The sequence below is a fragment of the Marmota monax genome, unplaced genomic scaffold (assembly GCF_021218885.2).
Source record: "Marmota monax isolate L192 unplaced genomic scaffold, Marmota_monax_Labrador192_F-V1.1 WCK01_AAM20220418_F8-fsc00004, whole genome shotgun sequence".
Lineage (NCBI taxonomy): Eukaryota > Metazoa > Chordata > Mammalia > Rodentia > Sciuridae > Marmota > Marmota monax.
The window spans coordinates 4933351-4954038 of NW_026692881.1; the positions used below are offsets into that span (position 1 = coordinate 4933351).

At 39.0% G+C, this 20688-nt stretch overlaps 1 protein-coding gene across 2 annotated transcripts in view; it reads right to left on the reverse strand.

Annotated features, from left to right (window-relative positions):
* Grid1 (glutamate ionotropic receptor delta type subunit 1) overlaps positions 1–20688 on the reverse strand; it is a 719927-nt gene that overhangs the window by 120196 nt on the left and 579043 nt on the right. For both annotated transcript variants that reach the window (XM_046450257.2, XM_058581047.1), the window contains 2 exons: positions 2908–3009; positions 1198–1395 (listed from right to left, as the gene is read on the reverse strand). In XM_046450257.2, coding sequence (XP_046306213.1) covers positions 1198–1395; positions 2908–3009 — 300 coding nt within the window. The remainder of the gene's footprint in view (positions 1–1197; positions 1396–2907; positions 3010–20688) is intronic.

Sequence of the window (20688 nt, forward strand, 5' to 3'; positions counted from 1 at the left end):
ATGGTGGCAGTTATACAACTCAATACATTTAGTAAACATCATTGAATTATACATTTAAAATGGGGAAATTTAAAGTATCTAAATTCTGTCACAATAAATTTGTTTTCAAAAAAGATCAAGAGAAATTGGAGAGATTTGTAGGCTTAGAAATCAAAGATGCTCAATAGAGAAAAGGAAGCAGGGAATGGGGAGAGGGAAGGGGAAAGAGAGGTACTGGGGTATAAATTAGAGCAAGATATATTCATCCCATGCCTTTTATAATTACATCAAAATGGATTCTACTGTCACGTATAACTAAAAAAAAAAAAAAAAAACAAACATTTTTTTTTAAAAAGCAAAGATTTTGTGTTTTAGAAGTAAAGCTCCCAGTCAGGAGGACAATAAGTTATGGCCACCGTGTTGGAGAGAGCAGGTGGTCTATAAGATGCTAACAAGATGCATGGGAATGGGCACTGGAATGGAGCCCAGCAAGTCATGGGAGGTAAGGAGGTCCAAGATCTGGGAGTCCAGGTTTGTGCATCACAATGTCATAAATTGTCAAGATTGGTGGCAGTGATATTGAAGAGGAAGGGCTTGAGTCAATCACTGCAACTGTAAATGATTGTGGGGAAATGACCCAGTGGGCATGAGACAATAGGGTCAAGAACTTGGGATGTGTTGCATGGGCTTCATGCCTTGAACTTCAATGATGGCATATTCTACAGGAAAGAGGAAGAATGATGGTTTGAAATGAGTAGAACATGCTGGAGAATGCCATACCACCAACATATAGCAATGCAGACACATGCACACACTCATTCACACATGAACACTTACACATTCATGTGCACGTGGCCTATGAGGAATAGGATAAGTACTCACTAACACCCACAGGGAAGAGCTACATTTCTACTTCAGCTCAAGTGTAAGGGTGGGTTTCTTGAAGGGTGTGTTACAGAGCAGTTGTATTGTAGTGGATAGAATTCAAAGGAATGAGAGCAATGGGCGGGAGGAAAAAGAGAGTGCTAGGGAATGAGAAGGTAGAGATGCAGAAACAGGTATAACAGGGAGGGTGGGGAGAAAGAGAAGCTGTCAGTGAGTGAATAATGGCAACTGTTTAGTTCATCCCAAAGGTCCAACTGTGTCATGGGCCAGGTTATGATATTTCCCCAGAGACACTAGAGTGCTGCTCTTCATGGACCTGTTTTGGGGACCTACCTTGCTGATGAGCTCCCCGATCATTCCATTCCAGGAGGTGTTATGGAGCTGGTGACCGTACCTGCCATCAGGAGCCTGGTAAATCTCATATTTGAAGCCCAGGGCCTTGGCCAATGCGTCCAAGACATCTATGGAGAACCCTTTGTAGCGCTTGGGCTGTCCAAGGATGTTCTCAGCCACCATCACAAAAGGCTCTTCCTGAGGACAATAAAATGAATGTTCTTCAATTAAATAATGGGTCCACTAACATATATTTCCAGGGTATTAGAGACACCAATCATAACTTTAGAATGCTAATGTTGGGGCTAAGGGTGTAGCTTGGTGATAGAGTACATGCTTAGCATGTACAAAGCCCTGGGTTCATTCCCAGCACTAATAATGATAATAATAGAATGCTGGTATTTACCAATTTCTATCTGAAGGCTAAACTCTTCTGCCCTATTCTAAAACAGTTTATGGATGGTCAAGGTACAGTGGACAACCACTCCAATGCGAAGGACAACATGGAGCAGTAGAAATTTAATTGTCCTGTGTATGTCATCTTAGGCTCTGCACAAATCCCCAGCTCCCAGAATAACATGGTGTGTTTCATTCCTTCATTTATAACATTCATGCTGAACCAGGACTCTGTTCTTAGGAAATACCATAATTCTATGGGAGTCACACAAGAAATGTGACAGTTTTCATCCAGGATAAGACATAGCAATAAAGTTCTGTGACATTAGATTGAGAGAAGACAGCATTATATCTATCAGATCATACCAGAAAATAGATGATGAACAGGCCAAGGTCACATGAGTCAAAGTAGGATAGGATTCAAAATTTCCCATCCTGAGTCCAAAGTCATGCTGAGCTTACACCCACATATTTCATGCTGGATCATGTGGGACAGGTGGGCATCTGGAAAACACATCAGCCCCACCCTTTTCTGTCTTGTGTGAGGCTAAACAAGAAGGGGCTTTTGGTAAAGAGCCCCAAAGAATATAATTTATTAAGTTAGTTTTGTAGAAAAAAAAATGGGACATAAGGCTTATTTCTGGTACGCATCCAGGGAATGCAGAAATGCTGCTGCCATAGATTTCTGTGCCTGCTGGGACAGAGGGGAAGATGTGGACCAGGTCTGGCTCAGCTAAAAAGGAACAAGTGTAAAATATCTCCACAGTTCTAAAAAAGCAAAAATAGAAGTTGAAAGGAAGATGATTCTAAGGTCTCTTACAAATGTAAAGTCTCAGATTCCAGGACAACTATATTAAAAAAATGCAACTAATGAACCATTTTGATTATAAACCATGTGGGCACATCAGAGGTTTGGGGTGCTAGAAGAATGTCCTCCTCCCAGTATCTTTCTGGGGACTCTGTCTACCAGCAAAGCTCTCCTAAGGAGCAGCAGTAGGTAAAAATCAACCTTTATATCCAAGGACAAGTGTAGCAGCCAGGAGTTCTCCAGAGCCCAGCAGCAGATCTGCAAGAGTGATCTTTCTCCAGAGCAGCTCAGAGAACTCCTTTATGGAGCTCAGAAGTCCCAGGGGAGAAGCTCCTACACTATTCTCCCCTTCATCACTCATATAATTATTTGCGTGACAGCCTTATGAAACAAAAGGCCACTCCTCAAGATACCCTTCTTCTTCCCAAACCCCGCATTAGACAGAGAGCAACCACAGACTCAAAAGCCTGGACAGCAAAGCTCCCAGCACATCCCCATGATCCTACCAAGACAGTCACCACTTTGAGAGTCAGTCCTTGGAGACGGCTGCCCATGGGCCTTTCCTGCAGGCTACCATTCAGGCCCTTTTCTGAGTCCCACGTCGCCAGCTGTGAATGAAAAAGGGGAGCATGAGGGATGGAACAGGCACCTAGGCACACCTTAGGAGCTCCTCCCAAACTGGAATATATATCAGGCAGTAAGAAGACAGCAGCCCTCTGTGCTTCCTAGAGACCCAGAGCCATCTTAAACCATCTATTGAGATGTAACAGAACTTGCCTCTAGACCAAATGGCATATCTAATTTTATTCTGTCCACCCATGGAGGCCATGTCACTGTGTCTCCCACAAAGTATCCTCTTCTTTCACTACTCCTTTAACTTTCTTAAGCCACTGGGACACTTAAGTTCAGTCATTTCCACCAACATGGGCAGGATGAGGCCCATCGGTTGTATAAATAACAATGACCCAAGTGAATAGCTTGCCTTGTATCCTGGTACCTACTGCAAACAGGGACAAGAACTCCCTGCCTGCTTTTGCTATAGTGCAAATAACATCACTTTCCCTGCTACCCAGGTAGAAGCTGTGTAAATTCTCTGGACTGCCATAACTTCCTGAGGCTGCAGGGTGTATTCAATAACTGGATGTGTCTCACACTGGCACTCTAACTTGATGGAGAAGACTCTGCTCTGCATCAGGAACAACAGAAGAGACACAGGTGTTCTTGGGATTGCTTCCCTTTCCCTGTGTTCCTGCAGAGCCTGGGCAACAATGACCAAACCTTTATCTGGTCAATGATTCTCAGTTGTTAATTGAAGAGCTGTAAAAAAGTGCAGCCCCATCTCACATCAACTAAATCAGAACTCCAGGCCCTGGGCATGGGGACCATTATTTCTTCCTTAGTGATCCTGATATGCTTCTTCTTGGTCCATGGGCCTCTAGTTTGACTGTATATTAAGATCTCTCAGGGGCTTTTTAAACATTCTGAAAGCTGGGCTCCACCTCCAGAGATTCTGATTTAATTGGTTTGTAGTGGGCTAGATATGGATATTTTAGTCCCCCAGGTGATTCTAATACACAGCCAAGATTTTTGAGCCACTGCTATTGATTAAAGAAGTAATTCTCAAACTATAGTGTGCACACAAATCACCCAGGAATTCTACATGCACTTTCTGATTCTAGAGCTTGAGATTGTTCATGTCTAACAAGTTCCCAGGTGATGCCACTGCTATTGCTATTGATGATGATTCATGGACCACCATTTATGTTACAAGGAGTCCTTTAATGTATCAGGATGCCTTCAGCAGCACCTACTCTTCATCAGGGATGACCTCCAGGAACCCTGGTTAACCAGAGCAGAGGATATACCTGTTCATGGAGCTGTGCTTCCTGGGGCCCTAGAGGAGACACTATAGCTCCACTTAAAGACACTTCTACTCTCCTGGAATTAACCACAGTCCTGATACTTCAGCAGGAGCTGAGCACTGACCCCTAAGAGATCACAGCTCTAGAAATTGAAGAACTACACCATCTGGAAGATGCTATAACTCTGAGGTCTAAAGCAAATCATTAGAATGAGATACAGAGTTCTGGAGCCAGTTTAAAAGAAACATGGACTCTCCCAATGTCTCTTTGGACAATACCCACTAAGATCCACTCTATCCTAAATAATACAGTGGGCAGTGGTGAATAAATAATTTAGTTAAGAGCATGGCCATGTACTCTGAAAGTTCCTGACCACAACTAATTAGTTTGGGTGTCACTACAGGGAAGAGCAAGACCTACCCAGAATTCTAATCAAAGGCATCAAAGATATCAATGGTACCATATTCTGGACCCTAGAATGGTGAGAAGGAGAAGGCTATTTCTCCATTAAGTCTCAATAAATAGCACTAGGACACAGAGTTGATTCCTATAGCTGGATTACAGCTGGTTTAAAAAAAAAAAAAGGAACAGGTAACTAGACATGGTGGCACACACCTGCAATCCCAGCTGTTCAGGAGGATCACTAATTCAAATTCAGGGCCAGCCTCAGCAACTGTCTCAAAATAATAATAATAATAATAATAATAATAATAATAATACATTTTTTAAAAAAGTGCTAAAGGCTGAGGGTGTAGCTGAGCAGCAAAGTGCCCTTAGATTCAATCCCCATTCCAAAAAATAAAAAAGGATAAATTAAGAAAATACAGTCAAGGGATTGATTCTCTATGTTCTATGGGTGACAGCATAGAGCTTGAAACAGGGATGGGTGTGTATTCTTGCTGCCTGCATCTGCAACCCCATAACTGCTTAACTTGGGCACCAGGGCTGCTTAACCCTGATGTGTGGCCTTTATTTCTTCTGGGTATGGGTGGAGTTGTAAAGGTCCCGTTGACCATCTCAACGCCTAACAGTTTTGATGGGAGCAATCAATCTTGTCCTAATGATGATGTGTTAATTCCAAACACTGGATATTCTATTCTAGTCTGAGATGGATTCCTACATCTTCTGCCAAACCTCCCCGGTATGGTGAAAGGGCATCTTAACTCTGTGCCCATGGCTTCAATAAGCACCTGGAATGGAGCTCTGTTTGGCCTTGATTAGCTAGGCTTTATTGTATTTCTACTGGGATTGTAATTAGGCAGGAGAATAGAGTATAGAGGCAGGAAGGAGCAGTTGGGAAGTCATGTGCTGCTATGGTTTTGGCTCAACTGTGAGAATAGCACAGCCTCTCAATGCCTCCCCATCACTGTTTGTTTCTAACCACTGCCTGACTCCAGGCGGAGCCATCTTTACCCTTGACACTTGCAATAGTCTCCTTATCAGTCTCATTATTCCCAAACTTTCTCTCATCTGTCCCATTCTCCAAAGTGCTGGTACCTTTACAATAAAGAAGCTTAAACATGAATGATGTTGATTAAAATTTACTAATTAACATTTCCGACAGAATAAACCCTAATACTTGTAGGCTTGACCTTAAGTAAGACTGTCTCATTCCAGAGCCCACTCCCTCAGCTCCACTTCTGTTTAGTAGCCACAGTAAATTCCTTGTCCTTTTTCATGAAAATTGTGTTTCTTCCTGATCTTTGCATCTGGTTCTTTCTGCCTACGATGCCATTTCTCCTCTTCTGGATCTGTTACATTTTTACTCATTTAAAAAATAAGCCTTCACTTTAGAAAAGTTTCAGATTTACAGAAAAGTTGTAGAGGTTGTACAGAGACTGTCCATAAAAGACACAGTTTCCTCTGTTGATAAGATACTAACATATCCATACACTCCACATGCAGTCTCCCCTGTTACTGACATTAATGTATCATACATTAGGATGATGTATTCATCACCACTAATGAATGTTTGGCCCAATCTCCATGATTTATGCAAAGCTGCAACAGACATGATCTCCAGAGGCTTGTAGTCTGGGCCTATGTCTCTGAGCCAGTCATCAGACCTGGGTTTCTTGCCCTATTCTCTGGGACCATGAGCTATCCAGTGTCTTACGTTCTTGGTAATTCCCATCTCATTGTTACAACCTTGCCTCAGACACCATGTTATTTCTCATCACAAAGATCAGCTTCTATAACTGATCTACATTTGGGCAAAAAGATGGGAAGCTGAGTGTTGTAGAATTAATCCATAGCTGTGTTCTGGTTGTTCTCACCATTTACCTAAATGACCTCCCACTACCCACTTGACAGCATAGAGCTTGAAACAGAAGGAAGTGAACAAATGTTTATTCAATACAATGAACTTTACTCAGATTCCATTTTCTTATCCCTAAAATGGAATACAAATATCTTCCCTGCCTATTAAGTTGAGGGGCTCAAAGGAAAGAAATCATTTTGAAATAATCTATTATAGAAAGAGCTTAATTAAGAATCATGTAGTAAAGAATCAGTAGTAAAGAATTAGTTTTATAACTAATAACAGAGTAAAAAACATCAAGCTATAATAATATGCATACAATATGACCTTAATTATGCTTATCAAGAAAAAGCATTGATAAAAATGGGAGAAGATACATTAAAATGTGATACACGTTTATATGTATTACATATAAATGGAGGAATTATAAATAATCATCATTACCTTCTTTGTGCTCTTCTTGCTTTTAATAGGTTTTTTTCACTACTTTAGCAGGAAGAAAAATGAGCTTTTGATAAAAATAACCGGCATAGGTGATTAAGCGAAACCCTACCACATGCACTTTTATGACTGAGGACTGAATGTCAAAGGAGCAGGCAGAGTCAAATCATCTGTCTGTGAATAAGGGCCCATCTGAGAGAACCAAGTAAATCTGTGCTCTTGCTCCAAGAAGCTGTGGATCGGGGACATTTATCTTCTAGAAAAGACATATTGCTAGTTTGACCACTGTCTCATATTCTAAGACCTCTCCAAGCTAGTGTAGAGCCCTAGACCCTGTTGGGTTGGGAGACAGGGAAGCAGCTATAATTGAGGCCCAGGTTCATGAAAACAAGCAATGTTCCTCCACTAAGAAAGAGAGATGGCACCAAAACATTTTAGTTAATATTCACACAACCCTAATGCAATAAGACCATTTAAATCAAAGTGGAACTTCATAAGAGGGAAAAAAAATCCTCCAAGCCTGTTATCATCCTTATCTTTTGGTCTTAAAGTACTTAGGAGTTAAAGGTTTTTTGTTTTCTGTTCTTTTAATACCAACTTCTCTCTCCCTGGCCTTTAGGCATTCTGTACCCTGACAAAGAAAGAAGAAACACTTCAAAGTGAAACTCAAATTCTGCCTTTCGAACACATCAAAGTACAACTGTGTTCCAGGATTCGGGATCCTTCATGTTAGACAGGAAAGTTTATTATTCCCTCACATCAGGCGGAATCTGAGAACCCCGGGGCTGAGCTATTCTCCCTATTTCTACAAAGCTGCATGTTCTTACCCAAATCTTCAGAACAGCATGGTAAGCCTTGGTCATTTCTGGAAGAGGCCATCCCTCTGAACACCCAAAACATAAGACCAGGATAGAGAAAAATATAGTTCAAATGAGAGAATCCAGTGGAAATTAAAACCAAACAAAAAGCTTTAAATGTATTCTCAATCTTGCAGCCAACCAACACCAAGACCCAGGGTGCCCAGTGCTGCCCACTCTGAACGCTGAGGAAAATGTTTCAGTCAGTGAAGCCCAATGAGGCTGATAGGCTTGATAAATGGGAAGCCAGAAAAACCTTTTACTCAAAGAAGTCCTGACACTTAGTCATACAGCTCCAGACCATTTGATTTGTACATAGTGCGTCTACTCTGATTTCCCCTTGTATTTTGCAGACAGAGTTTTGTTTATGGGATCAATGAATTTATGGCCACAGACACCCACTTTTGACAGCTGACCTGTCAAGATCAGTGCCTGAAAAACTAATTTCCAGCACTGTTAAACAAAACGAGTCCTGCCACTATTTGATAAGACAGCTCTGGTTTTCATTCATTGCCGAGATCTGCTCTGCCCAGACCAGCTGCATGCTTAGAGCCAGAGGTCACAGTGCAATCATCACTTGAAAGGAGACAGATGGTTTCCAAATCTGATTATGACAAACAACTGTTCAAGAGACCCGCCAATCGGAGAATAAATTTTATAAACCACTGGTCTCAGGAAAATATATTTCCTGAGTCAATCAGGGTATTCTTCATGCTAGTGTTTCTGAGTTGCAAGATGTGGGGATTTGGGAATAAATGCAGGGCTATTAACCCTAAATGGGACAGGCTTCCTTTGGAAGATTGGGCTTCGTGATCTGCAACTTAGTTACAGAAGTATCTTAAAGTGTCATTTTCATTCCATGGGGAGGTAAGATGAAGTGGGGAGGCAATCCAACCGCTTTACAGCTGACAGACAGAATGTAACAACTTTGACATAGAAAGCCTTGCAAATTCCTACAGAGGACAGAGAAAGAAGGAAGAGAGACAGAGCAGGGAGGGAGAGAAGAAGAAGTGGGAAAGAAGTTGGTTTACTTAACGCTAAATCTCTTGTTTAATGATATCCAACAAGTCAATAGATCACAATATATTTTCACACTTTTACAGCTGATGGAGGAATACTTTGGTGGTAAGCTGGTCTCAGGAAAGCCCTAGAAGTAGGAGGTGAAGCTTTTATGGCCATGTCTGTCACATGTCACAACAAAAGCTGGAGTCCCATGTGAACTGTAACATCAGCTAAGTGCAGATGGCCTTAGTTGGGATACAGGCTTCTGTAATGGTGGCCACAGTGGGTTTATCATCATATCAGAGCAAGGGCTTCTCTTGAACAGTAAGTTTTCTATTAAATTTTCTTCCTTTTGCCCATTTTTACTGGAAAACAAATGGGCTCTGTGTATGTTTCAAGGGATCATAGCCTTGAATGGAAGCAGGATGAAGAGGAACCCATTGTCTTTTTTTTCAGTCAAAACAAATATTTATTGAATATTTACTATGTACAAGACTATTTATAATTTTACCTTCTGTACTTAAACTAGTTCAACTTTTTCTAATTTGCAGCTGATTTCTGCCTCTCTTTCTTATCCTTCCCAGATCATCTAACCTAGGGTCTGACTCAAGCTCCTATTTTCCCATTTTATTCTAAGCTAATTTATATTACATTTAACACCTGCTATTAGTTGTAGAAGCTTTTTTCCCCATACACATACACACTGAACAGTAGTTGGGGGCATATATTTACCAATTTATACAATATGATTCCTTGAAAATCCCTTTCACCAGAAAACTGACTTACTGTGTGGATCAAGGCTTCATGAAAACCTTGAGGGACATGTGACTGATCTTCCCAAGAGACTTTTCTCAAGAATGCTGGTACCTTCACAACTTTCAAATTGTCAATTTGTTTGTGTGGTGGGGGAAGGTGTTTGTTTGTTTACAGTACATGAGATCAAACCCAGGGCCTCACACATGCTAGGCAAGGGTTCTACCACTGAGCTTCATCCCCAATTACCCCACCACACCTTTTTTAATGCTGAGACAGGGTTTCCCTAAGTTGCCCACCTGACCTTGAACTTGCAATTTTCCTGCCTCATCTTTTCAAATACCTGGGGATTACAGGCATGTGCCTGTCTTGTAAACTTTTCTTTTTCCTAAAAAGTAACAAAATATTTGAAGTTTTATTTTCAAAGATATTATAGATTTTTATTCAAAAGTGCTTTGCCATTATTTTTTATTTGTTCCAATTAATTATACATGACAGCAGAATGCATTTTGATGCACTATACACAAATGGAGCACAACTTTTCCTTTCTCTAGTCATATATGATGTAGTAACATTATTTGTGCCATCATACATGTATCTAGGGTAATGATGCCCATCTCATTCCACTATCTTTCCTACCCCGGTGTCCCCTCCCCTCCCCTCACTCTCCTCTGTCCAAAGTTCCTCCATTCTTCCCATGCACCCCCCCGCAACCCCCATTATGGATCAGCATCCACTTATGACAGAAAACATTCAGCCTTTGGTTTGGGGGGATTGGCTTACTTTGGTTAGCATGATGTTCTCCAATTCCATCCATTTACCTACAATGCCATAATTTTATTCTCTTTTAATGCTAAGTAATATTCCATTGTGTATGTACACCACAGTTTCTTTATCCATTCATCCATTGAAGGGCATCTAGGTTGGTTCCACGGTTTAGCTATTCTGAATTGAGCTGCTATAAACATTGATGCGGCTGCATCACTGAGTATACTGATTTTAAGTTCTTTGGCTATAGACACAGGAGTGGGATAGCTGGGTCAAATGGTGGAAACCCATTATCTTGAGCCAGCATGAATCAGACATTAATCCAGAACTAATTTTAGACACTTGATTGCAAGTTTGTTTTTTTGTTTGTTCATTTTTGTATGGGTGCTTGTGCATGCAAGCTGGGGAATGAATGGAAGGAAGGCCTCCCACATGCTAAGTAGGCACTCTATCACTGAGCTCCAATTGCAAATCTTAAGCTTTAGCCAAATGCAGAGGCAACATGTTTAGACACAAACACAAGTTCTCAGCAGCAGAGCACAAGCATCTGAGAATAGTCTATTAATATTTGTAGACAGGGTTCCTAAAGTTAGGTCTAATTTTGAGAGTTCATTTTGGAATTCCAACATATCAGGTCCACTCTGGACCCTGGGAAGTATAAATCACAGGTTGAAAGTCTCTGTCTCAATCAAGTCCATTTGCATAGGGAAGTGAGCATTTGGTGAAACTTTTACTATCTTAAAACAGAAACTGTGCTAAATGGTCAGAGGGCAGAACTGCAAGAAACTGAGAAAAGAGTGAAATAGGCTGGAAAGCTATCCTGTAAGGGAGGTTCATGAAAAACTTTTAGCAAGACTGAGAGAAAAACACTTGCCCAATGTGTTGGAGAGAAAGATTAAAAAAAAAAAAAAAAACAAAACTTGGAGAGATTCCATTGATTCTAGCAATGTGTCCTTCATGGTGGAGACAACACATGTATCCAAGCCTTAGCCTCTGCTCTCTGAAAGTCCAGGGCAGCAAGTATTCACTAAAGAGACTGACCGATTCCAGAAGTGCCAACAATAGAGTGAGGACACATAGAGTGAGGACAGCAACAGCAGCAGTTTCACTGCTGCTTAAGATAAAGAAGCAAGGAGATTTTGCTCCAACAACAATAATAATAACAACAACAATGCCAAGTAACTGAAAAAACCATACTTTAAAAAAATTAGACTACAGGAGACTTGCAAGGAGAGACAGGACATAAAGAATGTTTCATCTTTGGCTGAGCATGGGACAAAACACGTGGTAATTGCAAAAGTGAGCATGAAGAAAAATGATCTGAAATTTTAAAGAATTCTTAAAGGACTAGTGTAAGTCAGCATGACTGGATTTCAGGAGCTTCAGACTCAAGGGAGATCATGCACACTCTTTTCTATGAAGTCTCCACTAAGTGGAGTGGGAGAAAGAAAAGCAGTATGGTATTTAAAAATTATGGAACAATACTAAGCATATGTATTACCAACATAGGACTTGCATCAGATATATGCAGGAAAGCTTACAATTGAACTATAAGACAACCCAACTTTTAAAAACAGAAAAAGGATTATTTTTTTCCAAAGAAGACACATGAAATATAAACCAATATAAACTTGAAAATATGCATACTCAACATCCTTCCACATCAGAAGATATGCAAAATAAGATCACAAAGAGATACTGCTAAACCTCATTAGGATGGCTAAAATCCAAGTCAGATATTACCAAAGGTCAAAGAGGATCAGGAATGCAAACTGTACAGCAAGACAAGAAGATAATTTGGCAATTTCTTATAAAGCTAAACATACCCTTACAGTCCCACCTAGCAAATCTACCTCTAGGCATTACATAAGGAAAATAGGAAATATGTTCATGCAAAGGTCTGTATGGGAATATTCATAGAAGCTTTATTCAAAATAGACAAAAATAGAAAGTCGCCAAATGCTGATCAGCTGGTGAATGAATAAACACAGTGTGGTATATTTATATAACAGAATACTATTTCAGCAAAACATGGGTGAAGCTCAGAAGCATTATACTAAGTGAAAATGCCAGACACAAAGACCCCATATTTCATGATTCAATTTATATGACACTCTCACAATGGCAGTATGATAGGTAATGAAAATAGATCAGTGGTTGTCTGAGGTTGGGAATGGGAGGAAGATATCAAATGCAAAGAGGAAGCAGGACTTCTTGGAGGTAATGGAACAATATTTTTAATGTTGTAGTGATTATACTACTGTATACATTTGTCAAAGTTGATCAAACACTGTACACCTCAAATGGGTGTATGGAATTGCATTTAAATAGACATGCTATCTGTGTATGAGTATGTGCATGAGGAAGGAGGAAGAGGAAAGCAGGGGGTGGGGGTGGATTTTGAAAATAATGGAGCCCTGTGACAGGGAGTAGCACCAACCTGTTATCTGACCTGACTGTGACTATAGGGCAGGGTGGATGAGAGGAAAAGATTCCCAAAATAACAATATAACCAATATTATTACACTCAGGTAATGTTGCTTTAACTACCTAAAGCTGGATAGTATCAAATGGCTGGGAAATTGCATATCAATTTCAAAGAACTGGATGTATCTTCATAAGGGTTTAAGAACATAAGCACAATTTTACCTGAAAATAGTTCTATGGTGTTGTGGGAAAAAATAGATTATAAAACATTTTATACAGTGTGTTTCAACTTATTTTAATGCTTATTTCTTTTTGTGAGATGGTGCACATATACACCTAAAACACAAATGTAGCTATCAGTGGCCAATTCTGGCATGGGGTAGAGCATTGGGACTACAAAGAATGTTCATCCTTGCACAATGCAATCTTGTAATGTTTGAATTGTTTTACAGAGAGGAAGCATTGCTTTTATAATCAGAAGAAAAATAATAAAGCAATTTTCATTTTGAAACTGCACTGTGAACTGGTGTATAACTGTAATGTTGGTTTTGTGTCTCTTTTTAATTGTTTTAAGTATACTGGGTTTGTCTCTCTAAGTCAACTGCAATTTCTAGCAATGGCGGTGTCTGAGGTGGGACACAGTGGGTTGAAATTCTAGATCTTCCATTCATGAGCCAGGGTGACCTCTGGCAAGTTAACTTAACTGGCCATGTTCTTTCTTTGGGCTCAAGCATCCTTATCTGTAGCTTCCATCAGAAATGAGTTATTATTATGGACAATAGGGTTTATTTTCCTCTCAGGTCTCTATGATGCTCAGGCCCATATCAACAGCTTGTGAAATTCTTGTGGTTTGAATAGACTAGAATTAATGGCACTACACACACTATTCATCAGTCTGAATTCTGACAAGACATGTTCCCTCAGCCAGTTCTATGAGTTCCCACATTGGGAAAAAAAATAAAAGACAGGTGTCTCCTGTTAAACTCTCTACATTCTTGGCCTTCTCTTCTTCCTGGAACACCCTCCTCTTCCTTTATTCTCTGACTCCTACTTATTGTTTGAAAATCATTTTCAATATCCTTCTTTGCATCTCCAGGAATAAGTGTCTCTCTTTGGCAAGTCCATAACATTCTGACCATAGCTCTGTAGAAATCCTTTCTCAATATATTAAAATTCACAAATAAACTATATCTCTGTTAAGATAGGAACTTTCTCTTCTTCATTTTGGTACAGTTAAATAAAATCTTGTTAGAAAAATTAATAAAATTGATCACCCTTGGACACTTGCTCATTAACTAGCTATGATTTTATGTTTTTGCAAACTCTAGGTAGCATCCTATATATGAAGCTCTGCAAAAGACTTTCTCACTCAGTGCTGATTTAAAATGGTTGAAAGTTTGGGGGCTGTATTTTCCTCTTTGCATTGTTTTTATGATGAAAAATTATTTTAAGACTTCTAGCTATGGAAAAGTATTACCAAAAATGAGAATCCAATGACATAAATTAAAAAAAAAAAAAAACACCACCTTACATGTCTTTACCTCTACCCTTGTTAGTGTGTGAACCAGATGCATCTTGTCTTGGGTTCATCCCTTATCTATTGAATCAGTGTCTGTATTTTAATAAGATCCCAGGTGACAGATAAGCAGAGTAATGCTTGAGAAATAGTTACTAGATCATGGCACCATTATTTTTGTCTAGGACCTTTAGGACCTGTTTTGATCATCTCTCAATTCCTCTCAGTCCACCTCCTAACTAACCTCCACTCAGTAGCCAGAGGTTTCTTTTTTCTTGTTCTTCATCTTCTTCTTCTACTTTTTTTTTAAATAAACATTGTTTTCTTTTGCCCTCCTTAAAAATTCTCAAGTAGTTTCCTACTAAGCTTGGATTATCCTTTCTGAGACCTGTATGACTCACCAAGACCTGGACCATGTCTGACCTTCAAACGCATACTGGCTCACCATATCCCACCAATACCAGCCACCTTTCATTTTCATAAGCTGAGGTCCTTTCTGCTTAGGAACTTTGTGCATGCCCTTCTCTTTCCTGATAAATCTTATCTCTACCATTCACATCCTTTGCTTGGCTCTTTCTCATCTGGTGGGTCTTGCCTGAAATTCTACTGATAAAAAACTTCCCAGGTCATTCATCCTAAATACTCTGAAAATATTCTCAAATACAGAACTTTGCTACTTTCTTTGTAGTTCTCAAATACTGTAACTGAAAAAAAAACACCCTCCATGATAGATGTTTGTTTTGCTCACCAGAATATACTAAAAATATGACAAAATTTCTGACTGACAGCATACACTTAACAAGTATTTGTTTAATAAACAAGTAAATTGAAGATCTAGTCCAGGTACAAGTAAACTTTCCCATAAATGACTAGAAAGTCAATATTTTGGGTTTCTTGGGTCATATGGTCTCTGCAGTCAACTACTCAATGGGTATAGCTAGGTTCGAACAAACTCTGCTTTCAAAAGAAATGGCAGGCTGGATTGAGCCCAGAAGCCATAATTTACTAATTCCTGATGATCAATATCCTTATTTCTATTGTTTGCTCTGTTTAGAATATTCTCCCTTTCAATTGCCCTTTCCAATCATGTTTCTTTTCTCAAGGTTTAATTTGTTATTTCTTACTTCTTTAAAAGGTCATGTTTTGAGGAAGCTCCATTTTATCCCTTCAACCAGAAGTGACAGATCTTCCCACATCCTTAAGGCAATATGCTTACCCTTCTTCATGGCAATGATCACATTCGGATTCCCCTGACAGTTCCTGCAGCCGATGGTATATTCTAAAGATGTCTGTGATAAAATTGCCCACTTCCCATGCTCTTCCATAATATCATTTCTCCTCTTCCTATTAAGAAGTAAAGTCTAATTCATCCTCTTTTAATCTGGTCTGAATTTGATTCTGTCTATCTCTGAGGCTAGATTGGAAAAGGCTAAGATGCTTCTGCCCAGTTCTCTTGAGATGCTTGCTCTAGGATAAAACTCTATACCCTTGACACCTTTGAAAATTGGGGCCAGATAATTTTTTTCCTTTTCTTTTCTTCAAGAGGAAGGGGCTGTTCCATGCATTACAGGATGTTTAGCAACATCTCTGATCTCTTTCAACTAGATTACCATAGTACTACCCCAGTGTGATAATAAAAAATATCTTCAGACATTGCCCAAAATCCACTGGAGGGCAGAATTACCCCCACCACTACCCACTGAGTACCACTTATCTAGGGGAATCCAGATGCTATGCAAAAAACACAACCCTAAGAACATGCAGCTGAAAAGACCACAAGTAGATATTCTGCTTGACAGTCTCTTAAGGGTTCAGCCTTCCAGCCACTCGGGCAAAGTAGTAGACATGTTAGTAAAGCCATCCTGGACTCGTAAGACCAACCTATCAACCAGGAAAGTCCTACTAATTAGCCCCAAAATCAGAAGAATTGCTAAGCTGAGTTCTGAGCAAACTTCTAACATATAGAATCCATGATATACAATCGTTATTGATAATATTGAGTTTTAAGTCATTTGTTACATAGTTATAGTGACTTGAACAGCATTTGGTACCTGGAAATATGATGTTACTATAAGAGAAAGTACAAAATGTGTGAAATATGCTTTGAGACTGAGTAGAAGTTACAAGACCCCTAAGGAGATTTATGGTAGATATAAAACTCAAAGAAATTGAATATAAGAGTTCAGGGGAAAATATTGAAAGCTAGAAGAAAAAGTGCCTTTGTACATAGTAGTTGAAAATTAAGAAAATCTGTCATCGGCAATAATATGGATAGTAGAAATGATACTTAATAAACTGATGAATTTAAGAAGGAGTTTTGAACATTCCTTTGTTCTTGCTTATCTGTTTATCATAATGCATGCATAGATGCATAGTGTTTTAGTCAACTTTTTCACTGCTATGACCAAAAGACCTGACAAGCAAAATTATAGGAGGAAACGTTGGGGGGCACATGGTTTCAGAAATCTCAGTCCATAGATGGTCAACTCCATTGCTCTGGGCCTGAAGTGAGGCAGAACATCATGTTGGAGAAATGTGGCAGAGTAAAGCAGCTCAGGACACTGGATTCTGGAAGCACAGAGACTCTCTGCTCATCACAGACAAAATTTAAACCCCAAGGGCATACCCCCAGCTACCCACCTCCTCCAGCCACACCCTACCTACCTACAGTTACTACCTAGTTAATCCCTATCAGTGGATTAATGCACTGATTAGATAAGGGCTTTCCTAACCCAATCATTGCATGTCTAAACTTTCTTGCATTGTTTCAGAAATGAGATTTGGGGGAAACCTCATATCTACACCATAACTCACAGATAGTTCATAGATGAACCAAAAAGAAATTCTATTTTCAAGTAGAATTTAGGAAACATATATAGAATCTAGGCTTGGTTAGATTAAAGACCTAAATTATTTTTCATTTTTAATCTTTTCTTGCAAAAAAAATTCCAAAAATAAGATAGTTTCTCAATGCAAAGATCAAATCCTTCAGACTACCCAGAAGAATGTTCCAGGAAGTCAAGGGTCTGATTATCAAACTCTTTCTTAAGCCCTCATAAATATTTAAGGTGATGTATTATAGATCTTTCAGCGAGACAAAATCTTGAAGGTGCATATCACAGACATTCTCTGTTAAACAATAGAATATCTTAAATCTATAACAGCCTGTTAGGAAGCCCCAGCTAAAGAAGAGTGTATCAGTCTGCTTTGTGTCACTTTAAAATACCCAGCAAGAACAGCTTTGAGGAGAGAAAGTTTGTTTTGGCCCATGATTTTAGAGGTTCAGTTATTGGTGAACTGACTCCATTGTTCTGGGCCCAAGTAAATCAAGACAGGAGGGCATGGAAGAGAAGCCTTGCTCCATTAACAATGGACAGGAAGCAAAGAGAGAAAGAGAAAGGGGCCAAAGGGATGATGAATCCTTCCACATAGTTGTCACCCAGTTAGTCCATTCAAACTAAGGTGGGCAAATTAGGTTATAGCTCTCACAATACATTGGATTTTGCCTTCCTGCATTAACACAGAAGTTTTGGGGGACACCTCATATCCAAATTATAACAAAAGCTTCTCTCAAAGAATTTATAAGCATGCAATCATCTATTGTGGTAAGCAACCAATAAACTTAACAGGAAGTCCATGTAGTTTTTAAAGGAATTATAATGGCAGAAGTATAGCCAGGTTAAGCTAAATGGGTTGGAGAGAAGGTAAAATGAAAGACACTTAGATCCTTCAGTCTCTGTGGGTAGGGAGCATCTGAGAAAACGATTCAGCTGTAAGCAGAAAAGTAAGGATTATTGGTTCTGATTTATAAATAATTTTTCCTTTTCCTTTTCCATTTCCAGAAATGGAAAAATTATTTATAAATCAGAATCAATAATCAATATTTCAAAGGATAGAGTAAAGAAACAGAGAACCACTTTCTGGAAGTAACAAAGGCCCCTAATCAAGGAGTTCATGACATGAGCCCAGCTGAATATTAGAATTACAATATACAGTTATCACTATGTGCTTCCTAATTCCTTTCTCCCTCATGGGTGAGAATATTTATTTCAGCCATCCTCACTGGTTTACCTTGTACATTGAGCATGAGAGTCATATAATTTAACTCTTCATATTAGTATCCAAGAATCTGTATTCAAAGATCTTCATCTGTCTCTCAATCTGATTTAGATGGCATGATCTAGGACTATGAGCCAAAATCATAATTGAATAAGACTGTGGTATTCTTGAAGAAGGGAGGTGATATCCAAACCTGTTACTTTGATATGTGAAAGCTTTGCTTTTTCAAATAGAATTATTTTTAGCTCTAATAATCAGTTTGAGTAAATATTCCCTTTTTGTTTGATAAGGGTATGACCAGAAGCAACACTTATAGAAGAAGATTCTATCTTCCAAAAGTAGCAATGACATCATCAATGCATTATTTCTTCTAGAATGTGACCTTGTCACTCTTCCATCAACATTCAGAACCTTATTCCTTTTCTCTCCTTGAACCTTAACTGCCTTAGCTTATAATTAATAAATTTTGATTATTAATTATATCAATACTAGAAAACAATATTTATTATTTGAGACAACTGACTTAGTCAATTTGTTTGTCCATTCTGTGCCCCATTATTATCACGTGAAATCTGGGGGTATGAATTCTTAATATCTACCCTTTTCACCTTTGAAACCATATATGAAAGAAAGGATTGAAAGGTATGAAATGAAACCAAAAAGTGCATATTGTATCAATAAAACTAAAAATCATTATATAAATGATATTATATAAATCAATGGTTATGAATATTAAATCAAGGTATATTAATAAACAACATGTGATTTCTGAAGTACATCCTAAATGCACATGCATTGTCCACTAGGTTCTATTGCAGTCCTTAACTGGGGAAAGCCAGCCACCACGTACGAGACTCAACACCCCAATACCACCATGCCAAAGAAGCTGCACGTAGATAGGAAGATAGTTTCAGATGAATTCAATCTTCTAATAATCTTCACCAAGGTACCAGGAATGGGAGTGAAACCCTCTTGAGCCCTGTTGAATATAGCTAAGTGACCTCAATTGATGCCACAAGAAGCCAAAGTCACCTAACCTCAAGGTTGTAGAATCAGTGAGATAAAATATAATTAATAAAATATAATTAATATAATATAATTATTGCTGCTTTAAGGCATTGAGTCCAGTTTCTGATGCATTTACCCTGGTTCTCATGTTTAGAGCATAGCTGGTTTATTCCTTTCTCTATTCCCACTGTATCTAAAATAATGCCTCCCATACAAGGTAGATATGTTTACACTTTACAAAGTATTGTTACACACATCTCTCAGTGCCACCAACACTTTGTGAGTTAGTAGAAAAGGAATTATTCTCAGGTTTGCTGGTTAAGAAACTATGATTGAGAGAGGTCAAGTGTCTTCCTGTGTCTCTATTAAATAATCCAAAGAGGTTGTAAACTCAGGACTTTCTAAATTCAAGTACACTTGACATTCCTCATTAAATGCTCCCTCTGCACACTGCAGCATCTGTATAAAGTTTTGCTTACTTAATGGGGGAAGAAAGAAAGAAAAAGTTAGGCAGGAAAGGAAAGAAAAATATTCCTAAGGTTTTAATTTAATTTACGGTGATAGAATCTTATCTGAATTCTGGGGCTGCTGAGGAGGCCAGAACCTAGTCACATTCCTGAGGTCAGCATTTTGCCATTTCTCCTTCTCTTTACATTTTATTTGCTGTGTGGGGAATCATGCCACAGCAATGGTCCACCCTGGAAAGCTCACAGGCCTCAGGCCTCCTCCTGCTTGTCCCTTCCTCCTAGCCCCTCACTTTAGAGGTCTCCCAACTGCATAGAAAGCAATTGACTCTCATTCCCCCCAGCACCAGAGTCAAATAATTATTCTTGCCCAGAATACAGCTATAAGAGAACTAAAACTTTCCCTAAATGTAATTTGTACATAGAACCTTGGAGTAACATTAGGAATCAAGAGATATTTTGAAAATATTTTTATGTTATGGGGGATAGTAGAATCTTTGAGACCAGACGCACTAGCTATGGAGACCGTATAAGGAGGTGATAGATAGATTTTCCTGTTTCTAATTTTCCCTTTCATATTTAATTATAATGTAAATAGTATTTGTTTTCAATACCAGTGAGTCTTTAGATTATATGCATAACTTGGATCTGAGCATAATCAAATAAGTATCTTTCTTTCTACCACAATAAAAAACAGAAATTCATTAATACATAATACATCACATTGTATAATGTGAAAAAGGCTTTACCTGTGATGAGCTTTAAGAACAGTTTAGGGAAATAGGAGAGAGGTGCATGCACCCCCATGATTGTGTATCTCTCAAGGTCAGCAGCTGTGTGGCAACCAAAGACCCTGGTCTCACAGCACAC